Here is a 27,364-nt window from a genome sequence, read left to right on the forward strand (position 1 = left end):
ATGGATACATGGAACAGACTGACAGCTATCAGAGGGGAGGTGGGTGGGAGGCCAGATGAAAGAAAGTGAAGGGATTAAGCAAAAAACCACACATAACTACATACCTATACCTATAGCTATAAATACATGTAACACGAGACCAGTGCTCTAACCCTTGAGCTATGAAGCCTCAGCTAACTAGATATAGCACATGGACACAGACAACAACGGGGTGATAGCCAGAGGGAAAAGGTGGGGGAAATGGGGGTGATGGGCACATGATGCAGCGTGCAGATGATGTTTTATTGACTTGTACACTTGAAACCTGTATGGTTTTGCGAACCAATGTTACCCCAATAAATTCAATTTTTAAAAAAAAGAACATTTTGATGGTTGCCAGATGGGAGAAGGGTTGGGTGAAAAAAGTGAAGGGATGAAGAAGTACCTACAAATTGGTTGTTATAGAATAGTCATGGGGTTGTAAAGTATAGCATAGGGAATATAATAAATGATATCCTAATACTAAGTATGGTGCCATATGGTATGAGATTTATGGGGATGATCACTTAGTATAATCACTGGTGTACTCCTGAAACTAATATAATATTGTATGTGAACTGTTATCAAAAAATTTTTAAATGATTTTAAAAAATAACACATAGGACAAGAACTCTGATATCAAGTTAACTATTGATTCATTTACATTCTAGTTTTCAACAAAATATCCCACCATAGAGGGTTGCTTACACAGCGTGAGATTTGCATAGCACGGGACACTGCTGTTCAAGGGGTACAGGTAAGAAGACTGGGAAAGCGGAGAGAACATTTGATCAGCTGTTTAATCAGCTTGGAACAATGGAAGTTACAGCTGGAAAGGACAGCTAGGAGTACAAGGAGTCTCTAAGGTGTTTGGACGCCTTCTCGAACAGCTCTCGTGCACTCATGATTTTCAAACTTGGGAGTCACTTGATCGAAATTATTGATTAGGGCAAGACTGGCCTGAAAGTGGAGGAAGAAGGAGAGGTCAGAGCCTGAGGTTCAACGATGGCTCTAAGGCCACTGCCTAGGTAAGGGCAGTGGCGTGGGAAGGGGTTGGACGGGAAGATGCTGAGTCCCCAGGTCCCTGCAGGCGCAGGGTGTCTTTGAGGACAGGACGTGGGGCTTGCGGTGCAGTGTGTGCGAAGCGTCGGGGACGGGCAGCGGGCACTCAATATCATGTTTACATGACGGTTCTGCGAAGGAAAACACAACTCAAAACTCCGCGGGGAAACCTCCGCCGTGGAGGGTCCGGGCCCAGCCCCGCAGCCCGCACGGCCGGGACCGCGGGCTCAGTCCCGCCGCCTACAGGTCACCCAGCTAAGCGAGGGCCCTGGGAGAGCCCTTGCCCAGGCCCCGCCCCCCGGCCGCGCGCCTGCGCTCTCCGGTCCCGCTCGCCCCGCCCCTCGCTCCCCCGCCCACGCGGTCGCCGCCACGGCGGCCGCCCAGGAGCTGGGGGAGGACGGTGGCCCGCGAGGCTCGCCGCAGACAACGCGGCGGCGATGTCCCCGAGCCAGGCGGGTGCCGCGGCGGCAGCGGCGGGCCCTCGCGCGCGGCCAGGCGGCCTGGGCTTCGGCCTCCCTCCGGTTCCTAGGACGCGGGCCGGCGGCCAGCGCGGGAGCAGCGGCAGCAGAAGCGAAGGCTGCGGCGCGTCTCTCTCCTCCCGAGCAGCCTAAGCCCCGGGAGGCCAGGCGGACGGGGTGGTGGCTGGCGGGGGTCCGCTGCCCGAGAATGGGAATTCTCTTCACCAGGATATGGAGACTGTTCAATCACCAGGGTGAGGGGCCCGGGCCGAGGGCGAGCGGGCGGCCCAGGGGGAGGGTCTCCCACTCTTGCCGGAGTGTGGGCAGCGCGGCGGCGCGCGGTCTGGGCGCGGGGTGCGGGCCGCGGGGGCCTGGGTGGTTCGGTCCCACGTCCAGCCCCGGGATGGGTCCCGACTCGCAGCCCTTTGTCGTAGGGGGCCTCCCTACGAGGTTCCCTTCTGCACACACACCCATTGCTCCGATTGCGGTTAGGGAAGGAAGAGATGCCGTGTCCGGCGTCCCGGAGTGGCACCGCCTGGCCTTTCAGCCCCTTCCCTCCAGCAGTTGGCGTTGCACACCCCGAGAAAGGCTGGGGTTCTCCGGGCTGAAGGCGGCAGGTGGTGGCCCCAGCCGCGCCGCGGAGCCACCGAGGGTGGCGGAATGCGGAAAACGGGGGATCGCTCTTTACTTGTCCAGGGTGATGAGCCTTCCCTGCGCCCCACTCTCCTGTGGGAACATTCGGCTGAGCCTGAATAGTGATGGGTCTCCCCCCTGTTCGCTATATATACTGTTTAAGGTTAAGCTTAAGGTCATTTTTCTATTAGTGCTTATTCAAATAGAAGGAGTGTGTGTGTGTGTGTGTGTGTGTTTGGTTGGGTTAAGAATGTGAAAATGTGTTTCATTTTCACGTAACGCGTTTAAAAAACATACCATATGAAGCATTTGTTAACCGTGGGTAACTTAGCAAGTTACCAAGTCAGTCTAGTCTAGAGTGTCATCATATAGGGATGCTTCAATTCATCTAAACTCAAATGTTGCCTTGCAATGCTTATCAAGTTTATTAAAATTTATTGCAGAGTGAGTGTATAAAACTGGGGAAAGCATGCAGTTTTTTTAAAAAATTGTTTTATTGCTTAAAGTATTACAAAGAGTATTACATATGTCTCCTTTTTTTTTCCGCCCTTGACAATCCCCTGGCCTCCCCTACCCCCCAGTGTCTTATGTTGTCCATTGGTTATGCTTCTATGCAAAACATGCAGTTTTAACAAAAAGCCTCCCCGGTCATTAAGATACAGTGTAGTTAGTGGTATACTTTTGTTTCTTTTTAGCTCAAGTTGGGTGATTCATCAGTCCTGCAGCCAGTAACGCAGCTTGTGTTTTTTCTCTTGTGTAAGCTGGTGATTGTGTCACATCCCAAAGTTTTCCAATAAGGACTCATGAATGGTGACAGCTGTTGTGTACAACCACTGTGCTCACCTCCTCCTTCGTGGTTCGGCGTCACCTATAGAAGATGGTGACCGGAAATGAGCAGAACTGGGATTTGTGATCTCTAGTGTCTCTTTTTAAAAACTAAAGGTAATAGCGTAGATCACAGGATACTAAATGGAAGAACAATATTTCCAGTTTTTCTGATAATGGGGATTTTTCTATAAAGTAGGGAAAACCAGTTCTGACCTGCACCGCGTCTGGCTACTTGTTTGTGTTGGGAGAGAGGGAGTAGAAACCAGTCAGTCGCCTAACCTCTCAGTCTAGGTGTTCTCACCTAGAACACCAGGGATTTTGACCATGTGACTGTGGAGCCTACAAATCTTGAAAACCTCATCCCTGGGTGTCAAGTATTGAAACTTACATTGCTGTAAAATGGTGGCGCTTATAGTAGGTAAGGTCTAGTCTAGTTTTAACATCCATAGTTTGGTATTATTTTCAACATGAAGCTAATTTCAACTCTGCTATGAAATTTAGGAAGAGTTTGCTTGTCAATTTACTCTGGTACTGCAATAAAATTAGATAATCTCCACTGTCTCTTTTGATTCAGTGGTAAAATTGTCTCTGTAACTTAATGAATTAGAGCTTTGCCAACAACTACTTGCCAGTAGTAAAAAAATAGGGATGTGTGCATTGTTACCACTAAAAATCTGCTAATATGGTGTTTTGATCTTATTACCTGTATTTTGTCGTAATTTTTGACTGGACATTTATTTCAGTGCTGGGAAATGAATAGTGAGCAGATTAGTGAAGTTGCGCTTTAGACATTTAGATGTCAATATTGTAAAAACATGAATAAACTATTTTTCTTCTGCTAAATGATGTGGTTGTATTATCAGTAGGGTCACTTTTCAAAATATTTACTATTAAATCTAATGCCAGATACTTGCTGGTCTTTTTGGTTTTCTATGAAATTGGATATATGTAAATTAGATATATCTTGGATGCTTTATTTTACTTTCAAAAGATACAGAACACAATCCTATATTCTTTTCACATAAATTCTGGAAGGGAGATTTGGGGGATTACAGAATTTGCCATGCTGATGAAACTTAAACTGTACACTATCTCTTTTTTCTGAAACCCCTTTAGAACACCTTTCTCATTTTAAGCTTAGATCGTTTGAGTGCACAGTGGTTGCATACTGCCCAACTTGAAAAACCAGAATTTGCATTTAGATATGTATTTAGATAAAATAGAGTACAAACTTTAGTATTCTAGATGCTGTTCTATGCATCTTTTTTTTACTTTATTATAATTGTTGACATTATTACGTATGTCCCCATTTATCCCTCTTTGCCCACCTCCACCCAGGCCCTACCCTCCCGTCCCTCTCACCATCACCACACTGTTGTCTGTGCACCTTCTTTCATTCAGTTCCCTCTCTCCCCTCCCCTCTGACAGTTGTCAGTCTGTTCCATGTATCCATGCCTCTGTTTCTATTTTGTTCCTCAGTTCATTGGATGGCACACATAGTAAGATTACATGGTATTTGTCTTTCTCTGACTGGCTTATTTTACTTAGCATAAGAATTTCCAGGTTCATGCTATCACAAAAAGTAAAAATTCCTTTTTTTTTTTTATGGCCGCATAGTATTTCATTATGTAAATGTAGCAGAACTTTTCTATCCACTAATCTACTGATAAGCACTTGGGCTGTGTCCAGATCTTGGCTATGGTAAATAACACTACTGTGAACTAAGGGGTGTGTATATTCTTCCGAATTGGTGTTTAGGGATTCTTAGGCTATATTTCCAGAAGTGAGATCACTGGATCAAAATGCCTTTTTAAGTTTTTGAAGAAATGTCATTCTGTTTTTCCACAGTGTCTGTACCAGTTTGCATTCCCACCCACAGTGCCTGAGAATTCCCTTTTCTGCACATCCTCACCATTTGTTGTTTGTTTGTTGTTTCATTGATGGTAGCCATTCTGGCAGGTGTGAGGTGATTTCTCATTGTGGTTTTAATTTGCATCTCTCTGATGATTAGTGACATTGAGCATTTTTCTCATATGTCTATTGAGCATCTGTATATCCTCTTTGGAGAAATGTCTATTCAAGTCCTTTGCCCGTTTTTTAGTTGGATTGTTTGTCTTCCTGGTGTTGAGATGTATGCATCACTTTAAAAAAAGTTTCAACATTCCTTTGAAGGAGTTACTCTTTTCCACTGAAAAGAGGAAACTGAGGTTCAAGTGGAGTGATTTTCCTGAGCCTTACAACTGGTAAATGCCAGATCCAGGCAAGTTAAAACACTAAAGAAATACATTGCTGATGCTTGTCTTCTTAAAGAAGAGATTGGCACCAATCCCTTTTTTCCCTGTTAACTGTTTCCCAGATACTAAACTATGTCTTTAGGACTTGGAAGAGTTGCCATTACTGTCTTTTAGTATAAAAGGGCATGTGATCAGTGGTTGGTTTGTTTATTAAATATTGAATATTTTTGAGCACCACTTTTGTGTCAGGAACTATTGTAGATGGTGGGCACAAGGCAGGGAACAAAACAGAAAAACCACCTGCCTTTATGGAGCATTCATTCTTGATTGGGGAGACAGAAAATAAGCTAACTCCATCTCTATAGATAAAATACTGGCAGTGAACATTTACTAATTTATGTAGGGGTAGGTTCCAAATGCTGTATGCAGATTAGTTGATTTAGTCTTCACTTTATTGATTTACTCTTCACAACAACCCTATGAGGTAGGTATTCTCCCCATTTCATAGGGACAAAGAAACATTAGGTAACTTGTTTGCTTAAGGTACTACAATTAAAAGTGATAGACCTGAAATTTTACGTCCAGTGCCCGAGTTGGTGCTCAAGAAACTTTCTTTGTAGAAGAAAGATTCATGCTAGATAAAGGGGAAAACTTCCTGACACTAACATGAACTCTGAAAAAATTTGTGAAATTGTCACATTGATAACTTTGTATCATTCTTCCGATTGGTTCTTAGAAAAGAAGTCCATAGTAAATGAGTTCTGGAGAAGCTGCTTGTGCTGCTGGAGCCTGGTTCTGGGAAAGCCACCTCTGCTTCTGTTTTGTTTGTTTGTTTTTAATTGTATGGGAGTTCAAACAGTATAGAAGAGTAAATATAGAAACTGAGTAGCCTAAGGGGTGGACTGTGCTAATTTTTAAAGAAATTTAGCTCCAGCCCTGGCCTGTGTGGCTTGATTGGAACATCGTCCTATGCACCGAAGGGTTGAGGGTTCCATTCCCCGGGCAGGACACACACCCAGGTTGTGAGTTCAATCCCCGGTCAGGGCACATATGGAAGGCAGCCAATTGATGTTTCTATCTCTCCCTCTCCCTTTCTCTCACTAGAATCAATGAAGAGCATATCCTTGGGTGAAAATTTAAAAAAAAAAAAATTAGCTCCAAATTCACCCTTTGTGCTTGCTCTGTGGATATGCTGGAGAAAAGGGTTTTTCTTCCTGGCTAAAGGGTACTCTTAGCAGGATCTGTCCTGCTCTTGTGGTGTGAGCACCTCCAGTGGCTGGTTCTTGCACTGCACAGTGGTCAGCTGCAGCCAGCAACTTGCCATAGCACCCACTTCAGTTGATTTCAGAATGGAGACCCTGCAGCAAAATAACTTCTCAGGGAATAGCACCCTGGAGGGGGAGGATTTTCAGCAAGATCCATTGGCAAGTCTGCACAGCTACTTCTGACGTTCATTGAGCCATAGCCAGGCCCTCCAGCAAAGTATACATCTCAGTCCTGGGGAATTGGAGGAAACTCTGGGCCAGCCCTAGGGGTAGTTAGTGCTCCATATATTTGTCATTTTTATAATCTTTAGAGTTATTTCTTATTAGCTAATCCTTTATTCCAACCCCCTGTAATAGTTATTTTCTTTAAATTAAACTTTGCTATTGCAGATTGTTATGTGATTTGTTTTCTGATTGGATCTCTACTTTTGCAATACATAATCATTGCTTTTCATTCAGCAGCTTCTTAGTGCAAAAGAGATGTTGTCCCCGCCTCCCCCCCCCCCCGTAAACTTTACTACCATTTCTGTAAATAGCAAGTTTATCTTTAAATGTTTTTTATTGATACTTTTCAATTTAAAAATAGAATTTTTAATACATAGTGACTTCATCAGTTAGCTCCCTTCTAATCTTTGTAGCTTCTAGATTTATTTATTTATTCATACTGTATTCAGCACATGCTTTATTCCAGACTGTGCAGTGGCCAGAGAGAATTATAGTGAACGTGATAGAAATGGATTTTTTGCTGAATGTGATATAGAATCAGTAGGGCTTAGTGAGTTTGGGTATGAAGTGAGAATGAAGTCTCAGGATGACTCAATTTATCTGCCTTAGTATTTGTGTTTTCTGGCTTTGATATGATTCAGAGAATAGAAGGCCTCCGGGTGACAATACTTCTTTTTTCTTAATTTACTATCTAGTAGTTGGATGACTATATATTGACTCTTAGAACTGGCAATAAATGGAACGCTAGGCTGCCTGGGTATATGAAAAGGAAATAAGTGAAACTAGAAGCATTTTCATGAAAAACAAAACAAAACAAAAAAAAACAGCCAAGTACTGATTAGGAAACTAAAGCCTAAATGATAACTCAAAATTCTGTCTAAATATTGTAACAGTGTGTAGTTGTTTTGGCTTATATGAGTAACTGCAAGAGTGCTGTGGCATAGATAGTCTAAAAGAGAAATTATACTAAGCAATAAACTTGTAAATGAATCATATGCATCAAAGAATTGGAATAGCCAAAAATTTATTATATTTGCCCACCATAACATGCATATTGTATTTTAGGTTCATTTGTCTTGAAGTACATTATAATGCTTTTTGGCTGCAAATTTATGTTTTGTGTAGAATGCTACTCCATCTTGGTAATAAGAGGAATAGGCTGGAGTGGTGACAAAGCCTAACGATGCTCAAAAGAAGCTTTGATTTAGTACAAGCATACCTCGTTTTATTGCGCTTCACATATTCTGTGTTTTTTACAGATTGAAGGTTTGTGACAACCCTGCATCGAATAACTATTGGTGACATTTTTCCAACACCATTTTCTCACTTTGTGTGTCACATTTTGGTGATTCCCACAATATTTCACTTTTTATTATTATATTTGTTATGATCTATGAGCGTGAGGTTTGACATTACTTACTATTGTCATTATTTTGGGGCACAGTGAATAGCGCCATCCATGTAAGACAACAAACTTAATAAACGTGTGTGTTCTGACTGCTCCACCAACAGGCGATTCCCTCATCTCTGTTTCCTCTGGCCTCCCTAGTCCCTGAGTAACAGTATTGAAATTAGTAATAATCCTACTATAGCCTCTAAGTGTTCAAGTGAAAGGAAGGATTGCACATTTCTCAGTTTAAATCAAAAGCTAGAAATTCAGCTTAGTGAGGAATGCTTGTCGGAAGTCTTGATAGGCCAAAAGGTAGGCCTCTTGCACCAAACAATTAGCCAAATTGTGAATACAAAGGAAACTTGAAGGAAATTAAAAGTGCTACTTCAGTGAACACATGAATAGTAAGAAAGGGAAATGGACTTATTGCTGATATGGAAAAAGTTTTAGTAGTTTCCATAAACCAGCCACCACATTCCCTTAAGCCAGTGGTTCTCAACCTTTTGGTCCTTTAAAACAGTTCCTCATGTTGTGACCCCCAACCATAAAATTATTTTTGTTGCTACCTCATAACTGTAATTTTGCTACTGTTATGAATCGTAATGTAAATATCTGATATGCAGGATGGTCTTAGGCGACCCCTGTGAAAGGGTCGTTTGACCGCCAAAAGGGTCGCAACCCACAGGTTGAGAACCGCTGCCTTAAGCCATAAGCCTAATTCAGAGCAAAGCCCTAACTCCCTTGAATTCTCTGAAGGCTGAGACGTGAGGAAGCTATAAAAGAAAAATTTGAAGCTAACAGTGGTCAATTCATGAGGTTTGAGGAAAGAAGCTGTTTCCATTATATGAAAGTTCAAGGTGAAGCAATCAATGTCAAAGCTGCAGCACGTTATTCAGAAGATTAGGTTAGTTAATGAAGGTGGCTATACCAAATAACAGATTGTATTGATGAGACAGCCTTTTATTGGAAAAAGATGCCATCCAGGAGTTTCTTAGCTAGAGAGGAGAAGTCAATGCCTGGCTTTAAAGCTTCAGAGGACAGGCTGACTCTCTTGTTAGGGGTTAGTGCAGCTGGTGACTTTCAGTTGAAGCCAATGCTCATTTAACTATTCCAAAAATCCTAGAGCCATTAGAATTATGCTAAATCTACTCTATGTGCTCTAGAAACAACAATGGTTTACTGACTATTTCAAGCCCACTGTTGAGACCTACTGCTTAGAAAAAAAGATTTGTTCAAAATATTACTGCTCCCTGACAATGTACCTGGTCACCCACGAGCTTTGACGGAGGTGTACGATCAGATTAATGTTGTTTTCATGGCTGTGAACACAAATTTCATTCTGTGGCCCATGGATCAAGGGCTAATTTCAACTTTCAAGCCTTATTTAAGAAATACATTTTGTGTCCTGGCCAGTTTGGCTCAGTGGATAGAGCATTGGCCTATGGACTGAAGGGTCCCTGGTTTGATTCCTGGTCAGGGCACATGCCTGGGTTGCAGGCTCGATCCCTGGTGGAGGGTGTGCAGGAGGCAGCTGATCAATGATTCTCTCTCATCATTAATGTTTCTCTCTCTCTCCCCCTCTCCCTTCCTCTCTGAAATCAATTTTTTTAAAAAAGAAATACATTTTGTGACCCGGCCAGTTTTGTACAGTGGTTAGAGCATCAGCCCATGGATCAAAGGGTCCTGGGTTTGATTCATGTACTTCAGATGCAGGTTCCCCAGCCCTTGTTGGGGTGCGTGCAGGAGGCAACGTTGTGTCTCTCTCCCATCAATATTTCTCTCTCTCCCCACCCCCCCCAACCCCCTTTCCACTTTCTAGAAATCGTTGGCAAAAATATCCTCAGATAAAGATGAAAAAAAAGAAAGAAATACATTTTGTTTGGTTAGGGGTGCCATAGGTAGTGATTTCTCTGATGCATCTGGGCAAAGTAAATTGAAAACTTTCTGGAAAGGCTTCACCATTTTAGATGCCATTAAGAACATTTATGACTAGAGGCCCAGTGCACGAAATTCATGCACTGGTAGGGTCCTTAGCGGCTGCCGGCTGCCACCGGGTACTCCCTCCCTTCCTCTGGCCACCTGCCCCCCACCGCTGCCATTGGTCACCACCTGCAGGGCCTGATCGCCCTGCCACCACCTGGTTTCCAGGTGCTGAGGGAACAGGGTGGCAGCCCCAACCCCCACTGCTGCCACTGGTCACCGCCAATGGGGGCCCGATCACGCCACTGGTTGCCCTGCAATCGGATCAGTGGAGCATTAGGCCCCTGCCCAGCTCCCTCATGCCTGGGAGCCCGTTGGTGATTGGCCCCTGACTGGCGACCAGTGGCTCGCACCTGCCTTGGCCTGGTGCTGCCCACTCACCTGCTCCACCATCCTACCTCTGTCCAGCTCTTGTCAGGGCCCATCAGGGTCTGCAGCACCTCCACTGCTGCCAGCACCGCATCACCAACGCCTGCCATGTTCCATGCTGCCCCCTGGTGATCAGTGCATGTCATAGCAAACGGTCGAACTCCCAGTTGAGGGGACAATTTGCATATTAGGCATTTATTATATAGGATTAATGAGAAGAAGTCAAAATATCAACATTTACAAGAGTTTGGAAGTTTATTCCAATCCTCAAGGATAATTTTGAGGAGTTCAAGACTTCAATGGAAGAAGTAACTGCAGATGAGGTAGAAATAGTTAGAGAATTTGAATTAGCCTGAAGATATGACTGAATTGCTGCAATCGTATGATAAAACTTTAGTGGATGAAGAGTTGCTTCTTATGGATGAGCAGAGACAATGGTTTCTGGGGATGGAATCTACTGGCAAAAATGCTGTCAAGAATGTTGAAATGACAAAGGATTTTAAAGTATTATATAAACACTAGAGGCCCGGTGCACAAAAATTTGTGCACTCGGTGGTGGTGGTTGGGGGGTCCCTCAGCCCGGCCTGTGTGCCCTCTCGCAGTCTGGGACCCCTTGGGAGATAATGACCTCCTGGCTTAGGCCCGCTCCTGGGTGGCAAAGGGCAGGCCCAATCCCTAGGTGCAGCCCCTGGTTGGGCTCAGAGCAGGGCTGATTGGGGAGTTGGGGCGCCGCCCCCTGTCATGCACAGAGCAGGGCGGATCGGGAGGTTGCGATGCCACCCTCAGTCACGCTCAGGGTAGGGCCGATTGGGGGGTTGGGGCACAACCCCCTGTCACACTCAAGGCAGGGTCTATGGGGAGGTTGCGGCGCCACCACCTGTCACGCACAGAGCAGGGCGGATCAGGGGGTTGTGGCGCCACCCCTGTCACATACAGAGCCAGCTGATCAGGGGGTTGGGGTGCTGCCCCCTGTCACACACAGAGCAGGGCCCATCAGGCGGGTTGGGGCTCCATACCCTGTCACCCACAGAGCAGGGCCGATCAGGGGGTTGGAGAGCTCCCCCCTGTCACTCACAGAGTAGGGCCCATAGGGGAGTTGGGGCACCGCCCCCTGTCATACACAGAGCAGGGCAGATCAGGGGGTTGGGGCGCCTCACCCTGTCACACTCAGGGCAGGGCCGATGGGGAGGTTATGGCTCTACCCCGTCACACACAGAGCAGGGCCTGTGTGTGTGTGGAGGGGGGGTGGGGGGTTGGGGGGTTGGGGCGCCGCCCTCTATCATCCACAGAGCAGGGCCGATCAGGGGGTTGGGGCGCCGCACCCTGTCACACTCAGGGCAGGGCTGATGGGGAGGTTATGGCTCTACCCTGTAACACACAGAGCCGGGCCTGGGCGGGGGGGGGGTTGGGTTGGGGCGCCGCACCCTGTCACACACAGAGCCGCAGGGTGATCAGGGGGTTGGGGAGCTCCCCCATATAGGCACAGAGCAGGGTTGATCAGGCGGTTGGGGCGCCTTCCCCTGTCACGAACAGAGCAGGGCGGATAGGGAGGTTGTGGTCCCGCCCTCTGTCACACACAGAGCCGCAGGGCGATCAGTGGGTTTGGGCGTTGCCCCCTGTCACGCTGATCCCAGTGTCAGAAGGCCTCGCGGCTCCGCTGATCCCGGTGCTGGGAGGCATATTACCCTTTTACTATATAGGATAGAGGCCTGGTGCACGGGTGGGGGCCGGCTGGTTTGCCCTGAAGGGTGTCCTGGATTAGGGTGGGGGTCCCCACTGGGGTTCCCCGCCAGTCTGTGTGAGGGGCTGAGAGCTGTTTTCAGGCTCGCGGGTGACTGAAGCTCCCAACCTCTCCTTTTTTTCTTTTCTTTTTTTTTTATTCTGGGCCAGCTTTAGCTCTGAGGCTTGGCTCCAGCTCTTAGGCCTCTGCTGCTGAAAGCAGGTATCTGGTTTGTTTGGGTTCTATAATCGAAACACTGTTTCAACTCCAGCTCTGAGATCCTGGCTGGCTGAAAGCAGGTTTCTGGGGTTTTGTTTAGCTTCTATATTTGTAACAATGTTTCAAACTGCAAGCTCAGAGGCCGGCAGCAGCAGGCAGGGAATGTTGGAGTCCTCCGTCACTGAAGCAAGCAAGCCTCATGTTCGCTTCAAGCTGCCTGGCTGCTGGCCGCCATCTTGGCTGGCAGTTAATTTGCATATCACCCTGATGAGCCAATGGGAAGGGTAGCGGATGTATGGCTAATTACCATGTTTCTCTTTTATTAGATAGGATAGTTGATAAAGTCAAGGCAGGGTTTGAGAGGATTGACTCCAATTTTGACAGTTCTTTGTGTAAAATGCTACCCAGCAGCATCGCATATCACAAAGAAATTGTTCATGAAAGGGTCAATCCATGTGGCAAACTTCATTGTCTTATTTTAAGAAATTGCCACAGCCACCCCAACCTTCAGCAACCACTACCCTGATCAGTCAGCAGCCATCAAAATTAAGGCAAGCAAAAAGGTTACTACTCGCGGAAGGCTCAGATGATGGTTAGTATTTTTATCAGTATAGTTTTTTGTAATGTATATTGTTTTTTAGACATAATGCTGTTGTATACTTGATAGACTATAGTGTAGTATAAAAATAACTTTTATATCCACTGGAAAACCAAAACATTATTTGAGTCATTTCATTGCAATATTCACTTTATTGTGGTGGTCTAGAGCAGAAACCATAATATTTTGAGGTATACCTGTATTAAAAAGTGTGAGTAATCTAACCCTACTTTTGGGAATAAATGGACTTTTTTTTACCATTGAGTTGGTACCTTTATCTTTGAGTCCATTCTACAATTATGTCTTAATTTTATGGTTCTCACCATGACCCACGTGACACACGTTAAAATTAGGAAGCTGTCAAAAACAGCCATTTGTGCTTTATTGTGAAAACTCAAATAGAGACAAGTCTTGGGAGGGAGTAAAGTTGGTAATAATTGTGGCTTGTAGGTGTTCAGGCAGGATGAAGAGGTGGAAGATTTCTGGATCACAGAGTCCTGTTGGGATGCCCTCTAAAGAGATTTCAGACTGCTCCACAGAAGTGGTGAGGAAGGCGAGACAATGGCTCACTTCTGCTGGTCTTTTGAGTTAAAGGTTAAGGTGCAATGCACTGAGTTATACCATAGCTGGAAAGAATGGATGAAATAGGATATTTAAAAATTTTGTTTTTCATTAACAAATCACTGGTGTCTCATTTATTTCAGAGCACAAAGTTATCATTGTTGGGCTGGATAATGCAGGGAAAACTACCATCCTTTACCAATTGTAAGTAATAACTACTTTCACATTTTTATTTTATTGTTTACTAGAGGCCTGGTGCACGAAATTCATGCATGGGTAGGGTCCTTAGGCCTGGCCAGCAATCAGGGCCAATCAGGGCCTTCCTTCCCCTGGCTGCTGGCTGCTGGCCAGGGCCTTCCTTTGTTCTGAACCGCCCCCTGGTGGTCAGGGCACGTCATAGCGAGTGGTCGAACTCCTGATTGGTCACCCTCCCAAGGAGACAATTTGCATATTAGTCTACTATATAATAAAAGCCCTGTGACCATTACGGTGGAACGACCAGAACGACGAGTCACTATGACGCACACTGACCACTAGGGCAGATGCTCAATGCAGGAGCTGCCTCTTGATGGTCAGTATACTCCCACAGCAGGAGCGCTGCTCAGCCAGAAGCTAGGGTCACGTCTGGCTGGCGAGCGCAGCGGCGGTGGCGGGAGCCTCCCGCCTCCGCGGCAGTGCTAAGGAGTGGCGAGCCAAGCAGTAAGGAGCAAGCAGGCGGGTGGTTAGGAGCAAGCAGGCAGGTGGTTAGGAGCGAGGGGTCCCAGATTGCGAGAAAGGGCGCAGGCCTGGCTGAAGGACACCCCTCTATTCTCCCCCCCCCCCCCCCCCCCCCGATGCATGAATTTTGTGCATTGGGCCTCTAGTTTATTATATAGGATAGTTACTTTTTCTGCCTGAGTGATATTTGATTAATGAAAGCAATAAAAGTTATATGGAATTTAAGTTACTCTAGAGTAGAGATGGGGAACCGTTTTTCTGTCAGGGGCCATTTGGATATTTATAACATCATTTGAGGTGCGTATAAAATTATCAACTTAAAGATTAGCTTGCTATATTTGGTCAATAATTAACTCATCCTAATGCCTTGGCAGGGCAAGAGCAAATGATTTCATGGGCCTTATAGGACCTGCGGGCCAGACGTTCCCCACCCCTACTCTAAAGAGTTAATACTTTTATGACATTGGTTGTTTTGCTTTTAGAAAGTAGAGAAATATGTGTTTATGTAGTTTCCTAGAATTGAATTTAGAGTATCTCAGATAGTCCACTACCTAGTTCCCCCTCTGTTTAAACCCTTAGCTCACTCTTATGAGCTACTGGAAAAGGGACATTTGGGTATAATATATAAAAGGAAGTCATACTGACTGGTCCCTTGATTGAAAAATATTAAAACAATCTAACTTCCTAGCTAATTGTAACATTTTTGAATTATTTTTTTTTTCAGTTCTATGAATGAAGTTGTACATACATCCCCTACAATAGGAAGTAATGTAGAAGAGATAGTGATTAATAATACACGATTTCTAATGTGGGATATTGGTGGCCAAGAATCTCTTCGTTCTTCCTGGAACACTTACTATACTAACACAGAGGTAATGTTTCTTTCTTTTTTTTTTTAATTTAAATTCTTTATTGTTTAAAGTATTACATATGACTCTTCCCTCCCCCCCACCCCCCCATTGACCTCTTCCTGATGTTTCTTAATATATTAGAACTTCTATGAGCAGAACGCTTGGGAAACACCTTCTAGATATGAACTCTTATAGTTAATCTTTCCGAAATATCACAGTATGTTAATAGAAGTAGATTTTAAACATCGTAGAATCTTTGATTCCCTATTTTAGGGTCATTGTCTTGTATGTCCACTCTCATTGAACCTCTGTAAGGAGAATTGGTAGTTGATTAGTCTGATTATGTATTGATCCCAGAACTTAAGTATTTGTTTTTATAATTAATTCCATCTCACAGTTTGTAATATCATTTCTTTTTTACTATTTATTTTTGTGTAGAAGAAAACTAGGTAAAATCTGGTGGTTTCAGTCCTGGCCAAAATTTTACCATGTATTTTATTTTATGCAACACAATTGCACATTAAAGAATTTTTTTCCTTTTGGTTCTCAAGCAATTTAGACAAAACCATGTTTTTATTTCCCAAGAGGAAATGTCACACCAGTGACATTTCAGACCTTCATTGTATAGACCTTGCAAATTGAAAAGCCTGTGACAGTTGCTTTTACAGTGCTGATTATAAGTTAATAAAATTCCAAATGTATGCAAAGGTGAGTAATGTCATTAGACACAATTAAGTGTTTCTAATGATCTGGTCCCCTAACACTCCATAATGCATTTAATCATGTATTTTGTTTTTGGTTTTTTTTGGAGAAAGAAAGGTAGATATGGTTACTATTCCTAAATATAATGCTGCAGGTATCAAATTCATGGCAACACTTTGAAAATTAATAGCTTTATTAAAGTACCTTGGAATAGAATGAGTCTGGCAGTAATAAAACCACTTATCAGTGAGGTTTCAAGTGAGAGAAGAGGTAAAATAGTAGTTCTCTTATCATTATGGTTCCTGAAATCTGTAGAATAGAAAAGATTCTGAAAATTACAGTGGTTTATTTGGAAATGAAAGGCTAGTTCTAAAAAATGAATAGTGCATGTTAATAATAGGCAGTCAGAATTAACTCGGGCATCACAAATGCCATCATAAAGTGACTATATCTGCTCCTGTTTCCCTTTTGGTGGGCATGGCATTAGGAAGAGGTGTGGTGTAGTGCAGTCCTGTACAGCTCCTTCACAGGTTTTTCATTGCATCTTCTGATACTAGTCTTACCAGTTCAGGAGAGAGTTGTGCGTGCCTGTAGCAGGTACCATTTATATAAGGACGAGAGCATGGCTTTAGCTATAGATTTGTTCTTGCAATTTGTTGATTTTAACTGTCATGTTACTTTACTCCCAAACCCATTCCCTTTTGGATTTTCAAATTGATATTAATATAATAAAATAAAAACTGTCTAGAAGTAACTTAAGTTTATGACCGTAATATATTTTTTCTTGACTTATAGTGTAAATAGATGGATATAGTCTTGTTAGCATTCAAAATATTAAGTTAGGAAACAAATGTGTTTTATTGGTTAAAATATTAGCAGAATATTCTGATAGTATGTTAGTATGTGTTCTCTTTTCTCCTATTTTTCTCTTAAAATTTAGTAAATACATTTGAATTCGAAATGGATCAGACCTTTAGGCTTTATGATGTATATATAGTAGGTATCTCTGGTTTTCCAATAATACCACACCATAAGGTTCTAATTTCTTGATAGTTATAGCCTGTAAATCAAATCAGCACTTCATAAATTTTACAATATATACAATTACATAACCATTAATGACATTTTTGTAATTCTTTTAGTTTGTAATAGTTGTTGTGGACAGTACAGACAGAGAAAGGATTTCGGTAACTAGAGAAGAACTCTATAAGATGTTAGCCCATGAGGTAAGTAGGACTCTGGCATAAGATGTGTCTGTGGGATATTTCTGTCACATTTCTTCTTTCTACTTTTCAGGGGATACTATTTCAAATAAAAAAAAAGTTATTTATCTGCTGGCCATGCCTGCTTTATAATTTTGACACTTCTCAAATCGGAAGTGTATCTGAAAGCAGCAAAAAGAATGTGGAGTCATTTGTAGAATCTTATTTCACGTATCCCAGGTAAATTTGGTGTAGAAGTTTTCCTGAGTAAAAAAGACGTAAATTGGCTTTCCTTTTACATTTTGAATAAATTAATTATACAGAAATGAAATTTTAAAGTCTCACAGACACATAGCAAGTCTTGATTGTAACTCAGTTGTTAGACTAATATTTAAATATGGTTGCTCTTAGGTTTCTCCGATACTGTCCTTTGACTAAACAAACTATATGACTCTCCACATTTCGAAGTCCTTGAGAAATATTACTGGTAGCATAATTTAAAAATTGAATAAACTGAATAATATAGTCAGTAATGATAATAGTAACTATAAAACCACATAATATTTACTATAGTGGCAATTGATTATATTTTTATGATTTTTATTGCAGATGGAATAAATTTATTTATAGATGGGAATAGGAAAGTGAATATTTAGATGTGTGTTATATAATTTTAGTGGAATTTTAATAAAGCTTAAAAATCTGGGATATCTTTATAACAGTTTTGTATTTGAATATTGATTTGATGATTTGCATTAAGAATTTTGGTATGTTTCAGGCAACTGTTCAAGACTTAAGAAAGCTAGTAAAGTTGTTATGTAAGTTGAACTTCCTGTTTTCCTTGTGATCATGCCCACCAAGATGCACTTTCCCCTGTTTTAGACTGATTCGAGCAGCTGTGTTAAATCCCTTGAGTTTTTGGTTTTTTTAAAAATGCATCTTGCTTTTGTGCGTGCACTTAACAAGTTGCGATTCTACTTTGTGAAACAGTCTATCAAAGAGGCAGAACACTAAGAGTTTTTTCATTTCTCCTTTGTATTTTACAAAAACATGTTTTTTCAGTTTATACCAAAGAGTTGTTTTATGTTCTATGAAGACTTTGGAAAAAGAAAACTAAGACACACATATTTGTCTTAGCTCAATTTTTTACCCTGTTAACAGGCAGCCTCCCTATTTGATTCTTGATTTCTTACGGAGAGGAAGGGAGAGGGATAGAGAGTTAGAAACATCGACCAGCTGCCTCCTGCACACTCCCCACCGGGGATGTGCCCGCAACCAAGGTACCTGCCCTTGACTGGAATCGAACCTGGGACCCTTCAGCCCGCAGGCCGACGCTCTATCCACTGAGCCAAACCGGAGAGGGCCCTATTTGATTCTTACTCTGATTGGCCAGTTATGTAAGCAGAATCAGTATAGAAAGTAGTAGCGCTCAAACAAAGTCACTGAATTTTACTTATTGGGGCCATTAACGTGGGCAGGTCAATACGTGACCTAAACAGCTTTTTAAGAGCCAGGCTTTGAATTTAGGCATTTTCGTCATTCTTGCTCTTGCTGAGGGTGGGGAGTGAGGGGAGTGGGGGACAAATAGGGCATAGTTGGAAAATGAAAGGAAACTGAATAGGGAGATTACCAGAGAAGAAAGGAATTGCAGATGAAATTGAGAACTAGAGTAAGTCACTTAAAAGGGTCCAAATAGAGTTCTGGAGGGGAACAAATGGATCAAAGAATAAGATGTATTAATGAAAAACAAATTTTCAATGTGGTTAGTCAGATGTGTCATACCACCATCACCAACAGGATTTTATCACCATCACTGATAATGATTCTTTACATGCATTACTAAATACAGAGCTATAAAATGTTTTTCTGTATTACCAAAAGCTTCATCTTAAATGAAGTGCAAAACTTAGAAGCTCATGAATTTTAAAATAGTTCCAAATACAAAAGGACAGATGAAATTTTATTCAGAATGACTCAACTTCTAGGAATTATCTTCACAAATGAAGTTTTGAGGAAAAAATTGACAACTACATATGGCATATAGAAGATGCTAAGTAAATATATCTTGCATGTGCTATTACTCATCTTCTTGACTAAACTGACATCAGTTTTTAGACTCTTAGGACCAGAAATCTGTAATATGTAGCAGAAATTTTTTAAAGTGCTTAAAATGGCTGATGAATAAAAGATCACAGCTGTTCACCTTGTACTTTGACCTCTGGTTAAGTCAAGTTGATGAACAGCCTTAATCCTATATAACTTTTTACTGTTATCATAAGGCATAATTGGTGCTGAATAATAAAAAGTAAAGGACTATTTTCTTTGCTCTCTTCCTAAGTATTTAAAAATAGGTAATATAGCTGCTGTTGTTTTTTTAATTAAGAACCCCAAATAAAAAAATTTGAGCTTCTAAGATCTAGAAAAATTATATTCAATATGGGGTTTTTCAGTGTGTTTTTGAGACCTTTCAATAAAAGGCTTTATTTCTTATCCTTTCAAATTGTAGTCCAGGGGCTTCTCCAAATAATTTAATCACTAGAAGTGAGGAATATAGATTACTTATAAGTAAGGTAATATAAATTTATGTTTCCTAAATTGTGCCAAGTTATTTCTGTTGTCAAAATTTTGTTCTTAGAATGTGCCAGCATTACCAATCCTGACCTATATAAAAGGTTTCAACAGACACTAGCAAGAGATATTGAAACCTGGAAGATAGGAAGATAGGAATTAAATCCATGGAAAGTCCATCTACTCAGTGATTCAGCCACATATCAACTATTGATGCTGTTCCATTTCCATTTAAGATAAGAGAAAAAAAATATCTGTGTCCTTGATAATGAATATATATGTGTGTGTGTGTGTGTGTATATATCTATATATATAAACTTATATATATAGATATATATATAGTCCATCCATTCAGATTTTTGCCTTTTAGTATATAAACAGGTAAAGTGAACTATAGATGAAACAAATTGAATGAGAAATCTTAAAAGTTAGCATTCTAGTATCCTTTTCTGACCATGCTCTTCAGGTAACTCATTAACTGTGTTATGATAGCTGCCAACCTGCAGAGGGCACTGTAACTAAAGTCAGTCTCCGTTGTTATATAAAACCTTTTGCCTAAGTCCTCTTACTCCTTACATTTTTTATTTACATCAGAAAGAATCAAAGAAGCCAATGAAACTATTTTAACAAGAGTAAAATAATGTGGAGCAATGTCAGCTTGTACCCATTGAAGACTTCCCTGCTTCAAGCACATATACACATGATTGAAAACAAAATATCCCACTAAAATCCCTAAGAAGAAAGATGGCATTCAACACAGTTGAGAAAACTTGCAAGCGTAGCAACCAGACCACAGTATCTCTTCATATATATAGGAAGAATGTTATGAGAGTTTAATCCATGGAGTGTATCCATCATTGGTTCTTAGTTCATGATCTATGAATGGATTTTAGAGTATCTATTAACACTTTAAAATTATACATATACTTTTTTTTGCATATATACAAATGTGCATTTTTATGAAGAAGAGGTCTATTAAAATCGTCAGTAGATTATCAGGGAAGTCCCAGACTGTAAAAATGGTTGCAAGAGGGAAGAGTGGAGTAAGTCAAAGGAGGCCAAGAACCCTGGTCTGTGTTGTGAGTAAAGCATACCAATCACTTTGGGGCATGCACACGGGTAAGGTAATTATTATTTTGGGGGCAATAAATGAACTAACATTTGTTGAACTGTCACCAAAGGCCAGGTACTGAACTGAGTAGTTTAAATGTAATACTTTATTCGTTAATTAAAACCACATCCCTAAGAGTTAGGTTGTAGTCTCAGCATTTTACAGATGAGGGGCAGTAGCTACAATAGGAAGATCTAGGCTAAAACTGGGTCCTATCATTGAGTAGCTATATGACCTTGTCTGAGTTACTTACATCTGTCCTCATCTGTAAAATGGGACTAGTAAAGCCTACCTTACAGCAATCTTGTGAGGATTAAGGAGTTTTTATTTAGAAAAAGATTAGTATGATAGGTGGCTTGCTCAAGTTAGATATTCAATAAATGTTGGTAATGAGGAACAAATTCAGAAAGGTTAAAAAACTTTCCTCAGAATCAAAAAATTGAAGTGGTAGAACTTAGTTTATAAGTTTAATGCCAATCCAAGATGGCCATATCAAATATTCAAATCTAAGAAATCATCATGGACAAAGATAGAGGAGCTAGGTCTCCGAAAAGGATAGGGGTGGTTTAGGATAGCACCATTCAACTGAGAATGAAGCCCTAAGTCTCTAAGGCAGGGGTGGGAACCTTTTTTCTTCCAAGGGCCAATTGGATATTTATAACATCATTTGCAGGGCGTACAAAATTATCAACTTAAAAATTAGCCTGCTCCAGTGTGTCTCGGGTGGTTGGGTGTCATCCCATGCACAGAAAGGTTGCCAGTTCCATTCCCAGTCAGGGCACATGCCTGGGTGGCAGGCTTGAACCCCAGAGGTGGCCAATTGCTCTCACATCAGTTTCTCTCTCTCTCTCCCTCTAAAAATCAATAAAAAGATCTTTTTTTAAAAAAGCCTGCTGTATTTGGTCAAACATTTAAATAACTCACCCCTCCCTAATGCCTTGGCACGGCCAGACCAAATGATTTTGTGGGCCAGACGTTCCCCAACCCTACAGTCCAAGGCATACGTTGTACATAATGAATTAGTTTATTTCCTATGTACCTAGAAGGTACTAGGTTGAGGTAGAATTTTTAAAAGCTCATGAGTACCATGGTAAAACGTAGTTCTTAGTAGCCATAGAAGCCTAGTTTGAGATTGGGGGAAATGGGTAATTATATATTTGAAGACATGGCTGCTTGGTAAATATAGCACTTAGGACCATAAATGTAATCTGGGGCTATAAGAAATATATAAATCCATACAAGTATAGATAGATTTATTTAAAATGTGTTCAGTTTTAAGTTTACCTTCCATCAGTATAAGAGCTATGAAATGCTTTTATATCAAGTAGTTGAGAAATTCTAGGTTACAGAGATTACCAAAAAAATATTCTATTCATTAAGTTAGAAAATCTCTGAAAAAAATGCATTGGCCCTTATCGTTTTATTTGCTTTTATAGGATCTAAGGAAAGCTGGATTGCTGATTTTTGCTAATAAACAAGATGTTAAAGAATGCATGACTGTAGCAGAAATCTCCCAGTTTTTGAAACTAACTTCTATTAAAGATCACCAGTGGCATATCCAGGCATGCTGTGCTCTCACTGGCGAGGGGTAAGAAGTCTTCCCCATGGATAACGTGTCTTTAGTTTAGGAATATGAATTTCTTCCTAAAACCCAATTTTAAGGTTACCATGTACAGATTGTTCTAAGGAAGAGATGTAAGACATAGTCAGTGTCTACAGTGAGTTTTTAACTTGGTCCTGTAAAGAATAAAGCACAGCATACACATACACATACTGAACTAATATGTGCACATAGTTACAATTGCTGTAGGAGTTCAGAGACATTAGAATGTCAAGGGGATCTGGACAAGTCGAGAAACAGTTCTTATTGGTGGTGGGACTTTCGCTATAAGAAAGGAACTAACACTTGCTAAGCCTGTTCTATGTCTTGAGTGTTCCTTCCAGTGTATCATTTATTCCTAACAGTCATGTAGACCAGTTGTTTTAAATTCACACTTTATGCATAAAGAAGTTGAACTAAACTAGTTTGGATGTATTCACTTTTGCCACCACTGTTGTCAAGAGGGAGTTGTTGCAATTAAAAAAAAAATGTTAGAATTAGAGAGAGTGTGGCACGAGGGTTCCTGGTTCTGGAAAGGAGGGTGGGTGCCTATAGTAGAATTTTGCCCTAGTCTAATGCCCAGAAGTGAGAGGATTTCAAAAATGAAGTGGTTGTCAGCATTGTTAAATATAATGTCAATGACCAGAAAGATGGAGAGTCCTGTTAGGAGAGATGGAATAGAGGAGGTTAGAAATAGGATAAAAGGCTAAAAGGCTGAGCAAACAAAATAATACTTTTGTTGTAGTTATTTTTCTAAAATGTGGTAGATCTATATACATTTAAAAGCAGAGAAAAAAATAATTAAATTTGAGATGAAGGATTCTAGAGTCTTAAATTTGGGTTCTTCAAGTTGTGATTCTTCAGCTGTTTGGAAAGGGTAGAAGCTTGGGGTACAGGTAGTTTCAATAAGTCATTATATGGCTTTAACTATCATCATGGTTTTGAAAGGAAGGGAATTTCTCCCACTTCAGCTAATTCATCTATTTATGCCCCAAGCTTCTGCCCTTTCCTAATACCAGAAGAAGACCTCAACCCCAAATTAAGACCTCTCTTTAGAATCTGTTATGTATGTACCTTTTAAAAACAAAGAAAAATAATTAAATTGGAGATGAAGTTGAATCTTAGTGAAATAGAAGGCACTGTTATCTAATTACAGACATTTAGAGAGCTTAATTAGAACCTCAAAAAATCAAATCTGTTCATTTAAAGAAAAATTCATAGATAATACCAACTCTCCACATACTCATTTAAGTAAAAATGTTACATGTTTCTGTCAAATAGTTTAGTACATGTCAAGATACCTGTAGATATATCTTTTTCTATGGAAGGACTTTAAGCAAAAGCACTAATGTAATACTAAATTTGACCACAAAGACAAATCGTCTAGGAATTATATAATACTTAGCTTATATACTTTGAGAAATTGTGTAGAAAATATATCATTAGTTAGGATGGATATGAACTCTGGCAGATTCATTTCTGAAAGAGGAACTAGGTAGCTGGTGGTATCTTTTCAATTCTTGGTGTATGAGGGCCTCCATTTGCAGCAGTCACAAGTGGAAGTGTTTGGTTTTGGAGGAGATGTTTCCCTATTGTGGTCTGGCTGCCTTGGTCTGAATTTTTGGTTTTAGTGTTGGTCAGACTTGACTCTTATCTCTGCCATTTGCTAACCTCTACAAGCCCAGGTTTCCTCTAATATGGGAAGGGTTCTGATCTCACTGTTGTAAAGAATATTAAGATAATGGATATTAAGTGCTTAGCACAGTCTGGGCCAACACTGAAGCAATCATTTATTTACCTCATTGCCTTTTTTTTCTATTTCTATCTTCTTTTATATTGTTAGACTCATACTTACACAAAAATCTGAGTTTTCAGTTTCTCATGTCTGTAAAAGCTTCTGATAGACAATGGTTAATGCTTCATAACAGTTTATTTTGTTGTAACATATGTACAATCATTTTTCTCTTTGCTAAACATTTTCTTTACCACAATGAACATCTCTTTATAGTATTTTGTTACCCTTTATTCAGTGATAACTGGTGTTAGTGATAAGAGATTTTACTTCCTTCAAAAAATGTAAATATATAGATGTAGCAGATATATTATGTATGTACTGTGTTTTAACAGCTCTACTATATATTTAATGTCCTGCAATTTTACTTCATTTAAATAATGAGCATTTTATCATATTGTAAAGTAGTGTTTGAAAGGAAGTTTTTAATATTTCATCATATGAATGGTCCATAATTTGTTAAATTTTTCTCTATTTCTAGACATTTAAATTCTTTTTCCTATTAAAAATGTTTTGATAAATCTGTCTTTATGTCTTATTTTTTTAGGATGTATATCTTGAAATAGAAAAGGGGATAGAGAGGATATTGATATTTTAAATACTCTCGAATATGTATAGCTAAATTACTTTCCATGGGCATTTATATAATCACTGAGCTTTTATATGTCAGGCAGTGTTCTAGGCACTAGAAACAAAACAAATGAGAAAGCACGGATGTACTGTGTCTTGAGAGTATGGCTTCACCACAACAGCACAGACATGGAACAGTATTGATTTTTTAACCTTGGTTGTTTAGGTAAATGAAAAAATGACACCTTGTTTTAGTTTGCTATTTATAGCTTCTTAGTTGAGAATTTGATCAGATTATTTTATTTTCTGTATAGATTATGCCAAGGACTGGAATGGATGATGTCACGACTTAAACTTAGATGATCTCTACTGACTTCTTCTCATAGACTTTATATAAACGAAGTGCTGGACTTTACCTGAAAGCTCCAAAAATTAATGGTTTGGATATATTTATAGTAAACTGATTTAAACATTTTCTATAAGAAGAAAAATTAAGACCACTTATTTGAAAACGAAGATGAAGCCTCACCTTCCAATTGCTTTCTCGTTAGTTTCTTCCAAAGCCAGGTCTTAAAGCTGTGATTGACATTTTTCTCCTAATGAATCCTCTCAAGACATTGTGTAGCCTGTGGTAAGTACAAAAGGAGAGGAAGACATTTTTTAAAACTTTAAGAGCTTTATTATCAGTATAACCCTCTTTTGTTGAATGTTCTCTTTTTGTTCCATTAAGTCAAAATATAAATCAGCACAGATATTCAGTTTCTGGTATTTTAAAATGTAATGTTACTAATGAAAAGTATTTTGCATTTGTGTATGTATTGTGTATATACCTCAACCTCAAGTTAATGGCTTTGATTTATGTTCTAAAGAAAAGTGAATAACAAAAATTAATAATATTCTTAAGTATAACAATAATGAAATGAATACTGGCATTGGTTTAAGTGCCAATTTGTACTTTTCCCCTATGCTCTCTGCATTGTACTAATCAACCCCCAAAATCATTGAGCTGCTCTTTAAAAAAAGAAAGAAAAAAAGTTTGACATTGGATACCTATGTTTTGCTGTTCTTCAAATCACATACATACAAACATGTAATCCAATGAGTGGAATATCTATCAAGTTCTTAGAATTACTAATGGGCACAATTGCACATTGAGCAGTTATCTGATTGTTCCCTTTATGAGACCGTATGCCATCTAAATTACTGAGTAAATTGTTAATCCATTAATCAATTATTAACTGTGATTAAAATTACCCACTGATTTTCAGCATTAATGGAAAACTGTTGTGTGAAATGTCTATCCAGAGAAGTGTCACCTTATAAATATTATCAAATAATTTAGCTAGATTCTTCTTAAGTGTTAAATTATTTGTCAAGCATTTAAAGTGAATTTGAAATGAAAATTAAAGCATATTTTCCAAGCAACAAAGATAAATTATTAATTTGAACATTTTTAATTCTTAACTTTTGAAATAGTTTGAGATTTTTTATTTCTATGTTTTCTTTTATCTTCTTATAACACGTGAATGTATCGTTTGGCAAGTATAAAATACAATTTTTTTTAGTGCTTTTAAGAATTTGTTTTAAAAATTGATCAACATAATGCATTATTTTTTCTAAGGAATAACTTGCCCCAAAACACCTTCTATGTTCGTGTAGGTTTTTGTGTTTTTTTTCAATATCTGAAAAGTCACAAGTATTTCTGTTGTAACTGTAAACACTTACCTAACTAAATGTGTTCAGATATATTCTTGAATATGCAGTCCCTGAAATCTGAACAGTAATCCAAGCTGGCATGTTTTAGAATATTCAAGAAAAAAATAATTCCTTTTAATACCAGCCTTTTAGATTTTGTGAAGATTTTGATGAGGGATAAAAGTATATACTGTAAGCATTGACAAAACTTTAGAAGTTCCTTTCTACAAAATTAAAATGCTCACTATCTAAGTTCAACTTGGGCATAGGAGATGATCAGTGTTTAATGTTGAATGTTTTGTGTTTTATATTTATATTATAATGTTCAAAATGCAAGTATAATATTTTATTATTTGTCAACTTTTACAAAAGTAAATTCTAAATTACTAAGCTTTATTTGTTCATATGTTCTCATACTTTTTTCAAATAACTATAAGGAATTACTTGTTATATATTAAAAACTCCTTTAAAATCCAAATATATATTGTAGGTATTGCAGTTTCATCAGAGAAAAATATTCTATACAGTAGCCCAACAAATCCACACCTTTTATCCTTTTTTATTTTATTTTTTTTGTTTGTTTTTTGTTAATTCTCCCCCAAGGATATTTTTCCATTGATTTTTAGGGAGAGTAGGAGAGGGAAAGACAGAGAGAACCATCAGTGTAAGAGAAACACATTGATTGGTTGCCTCCTGCCTGGGCCCTGACCAGGGCCTGGACTGGGGAGGAACCTACAACCAAGTACCTGCCCTTGATCGGAACCGAACTCGGGACCCTTCAGTCTGCTGGCTGACGCTCCATCCACTGAGCTAGGGCTATCCTTTTTATTTTTTAATGTGAAAAACCACGTTCACTCTCTTGGATTGCAGCAACATCAGTTCAACAATATACCAGCACATTCCCTTGTCATCAAGGTGTTGGCTAAAATTTATTCTAATGGGGTGTTTAAAGCGTACACTACATTGTTGCAGATGGTTTAGCGTAATAGATTATTG

The 27,364-nt window shown here is 40.0% G+C and overlaps 1 protein-coding gene across 2 annotated transcripts; it reads left to right on the forward strand.

Annotated features, from left to right (window-relative positions):
• Positions 1-1,469: 1,469 nt before the first annotated feature.
• On the forward strand, positions 1,470-26,850 carry ARL5A (ARF like GTPase 5A). Of its 2 annotated transcripts, XM_081095545.1 has the most exons (6): positions 1,470-1,792; positions 13,704-13,764; positions 15,002-15,149; positions 16,973-17,056; positions 22,148-22,299; positions 24,988-26,850. In XM_081095545.1, exons 1-6 carry the CDS (start codon positions 1,747-1,749, stop codon positions 25,034-25,036), a joined length of 540 nt encoding a protein of 179 aa, XP_080951671.1. In that variant the 5' UTR covers positions 1,470-1,746; the 3' UTR covers positions 25,037-26,850. The 2 variants fall into 2 exon arrangements, with proteins under 2 accessions (XP_080951671.1, XP_080951672.1); XM_081095546.1 differs by lacking the exon at positions 16,973-17,056 and having other exon boundaries at positions 1,476-1,792.
• The last annotated feature ends 514 nt before the right edge of the window (positions 26,851-27,364 follow it).

The sequence above is a fragment of the Myotis nattereri genome (genome assembly GCF_964212035.1).
Source record: "Myotis nattereri genome assembly, chromosome: 7".
NCBI lineage: Eukaryota > Metazoa > Chordata > Mammalia > Chiroptera > Vespertilionidae > Myotis > Myotis nattereri.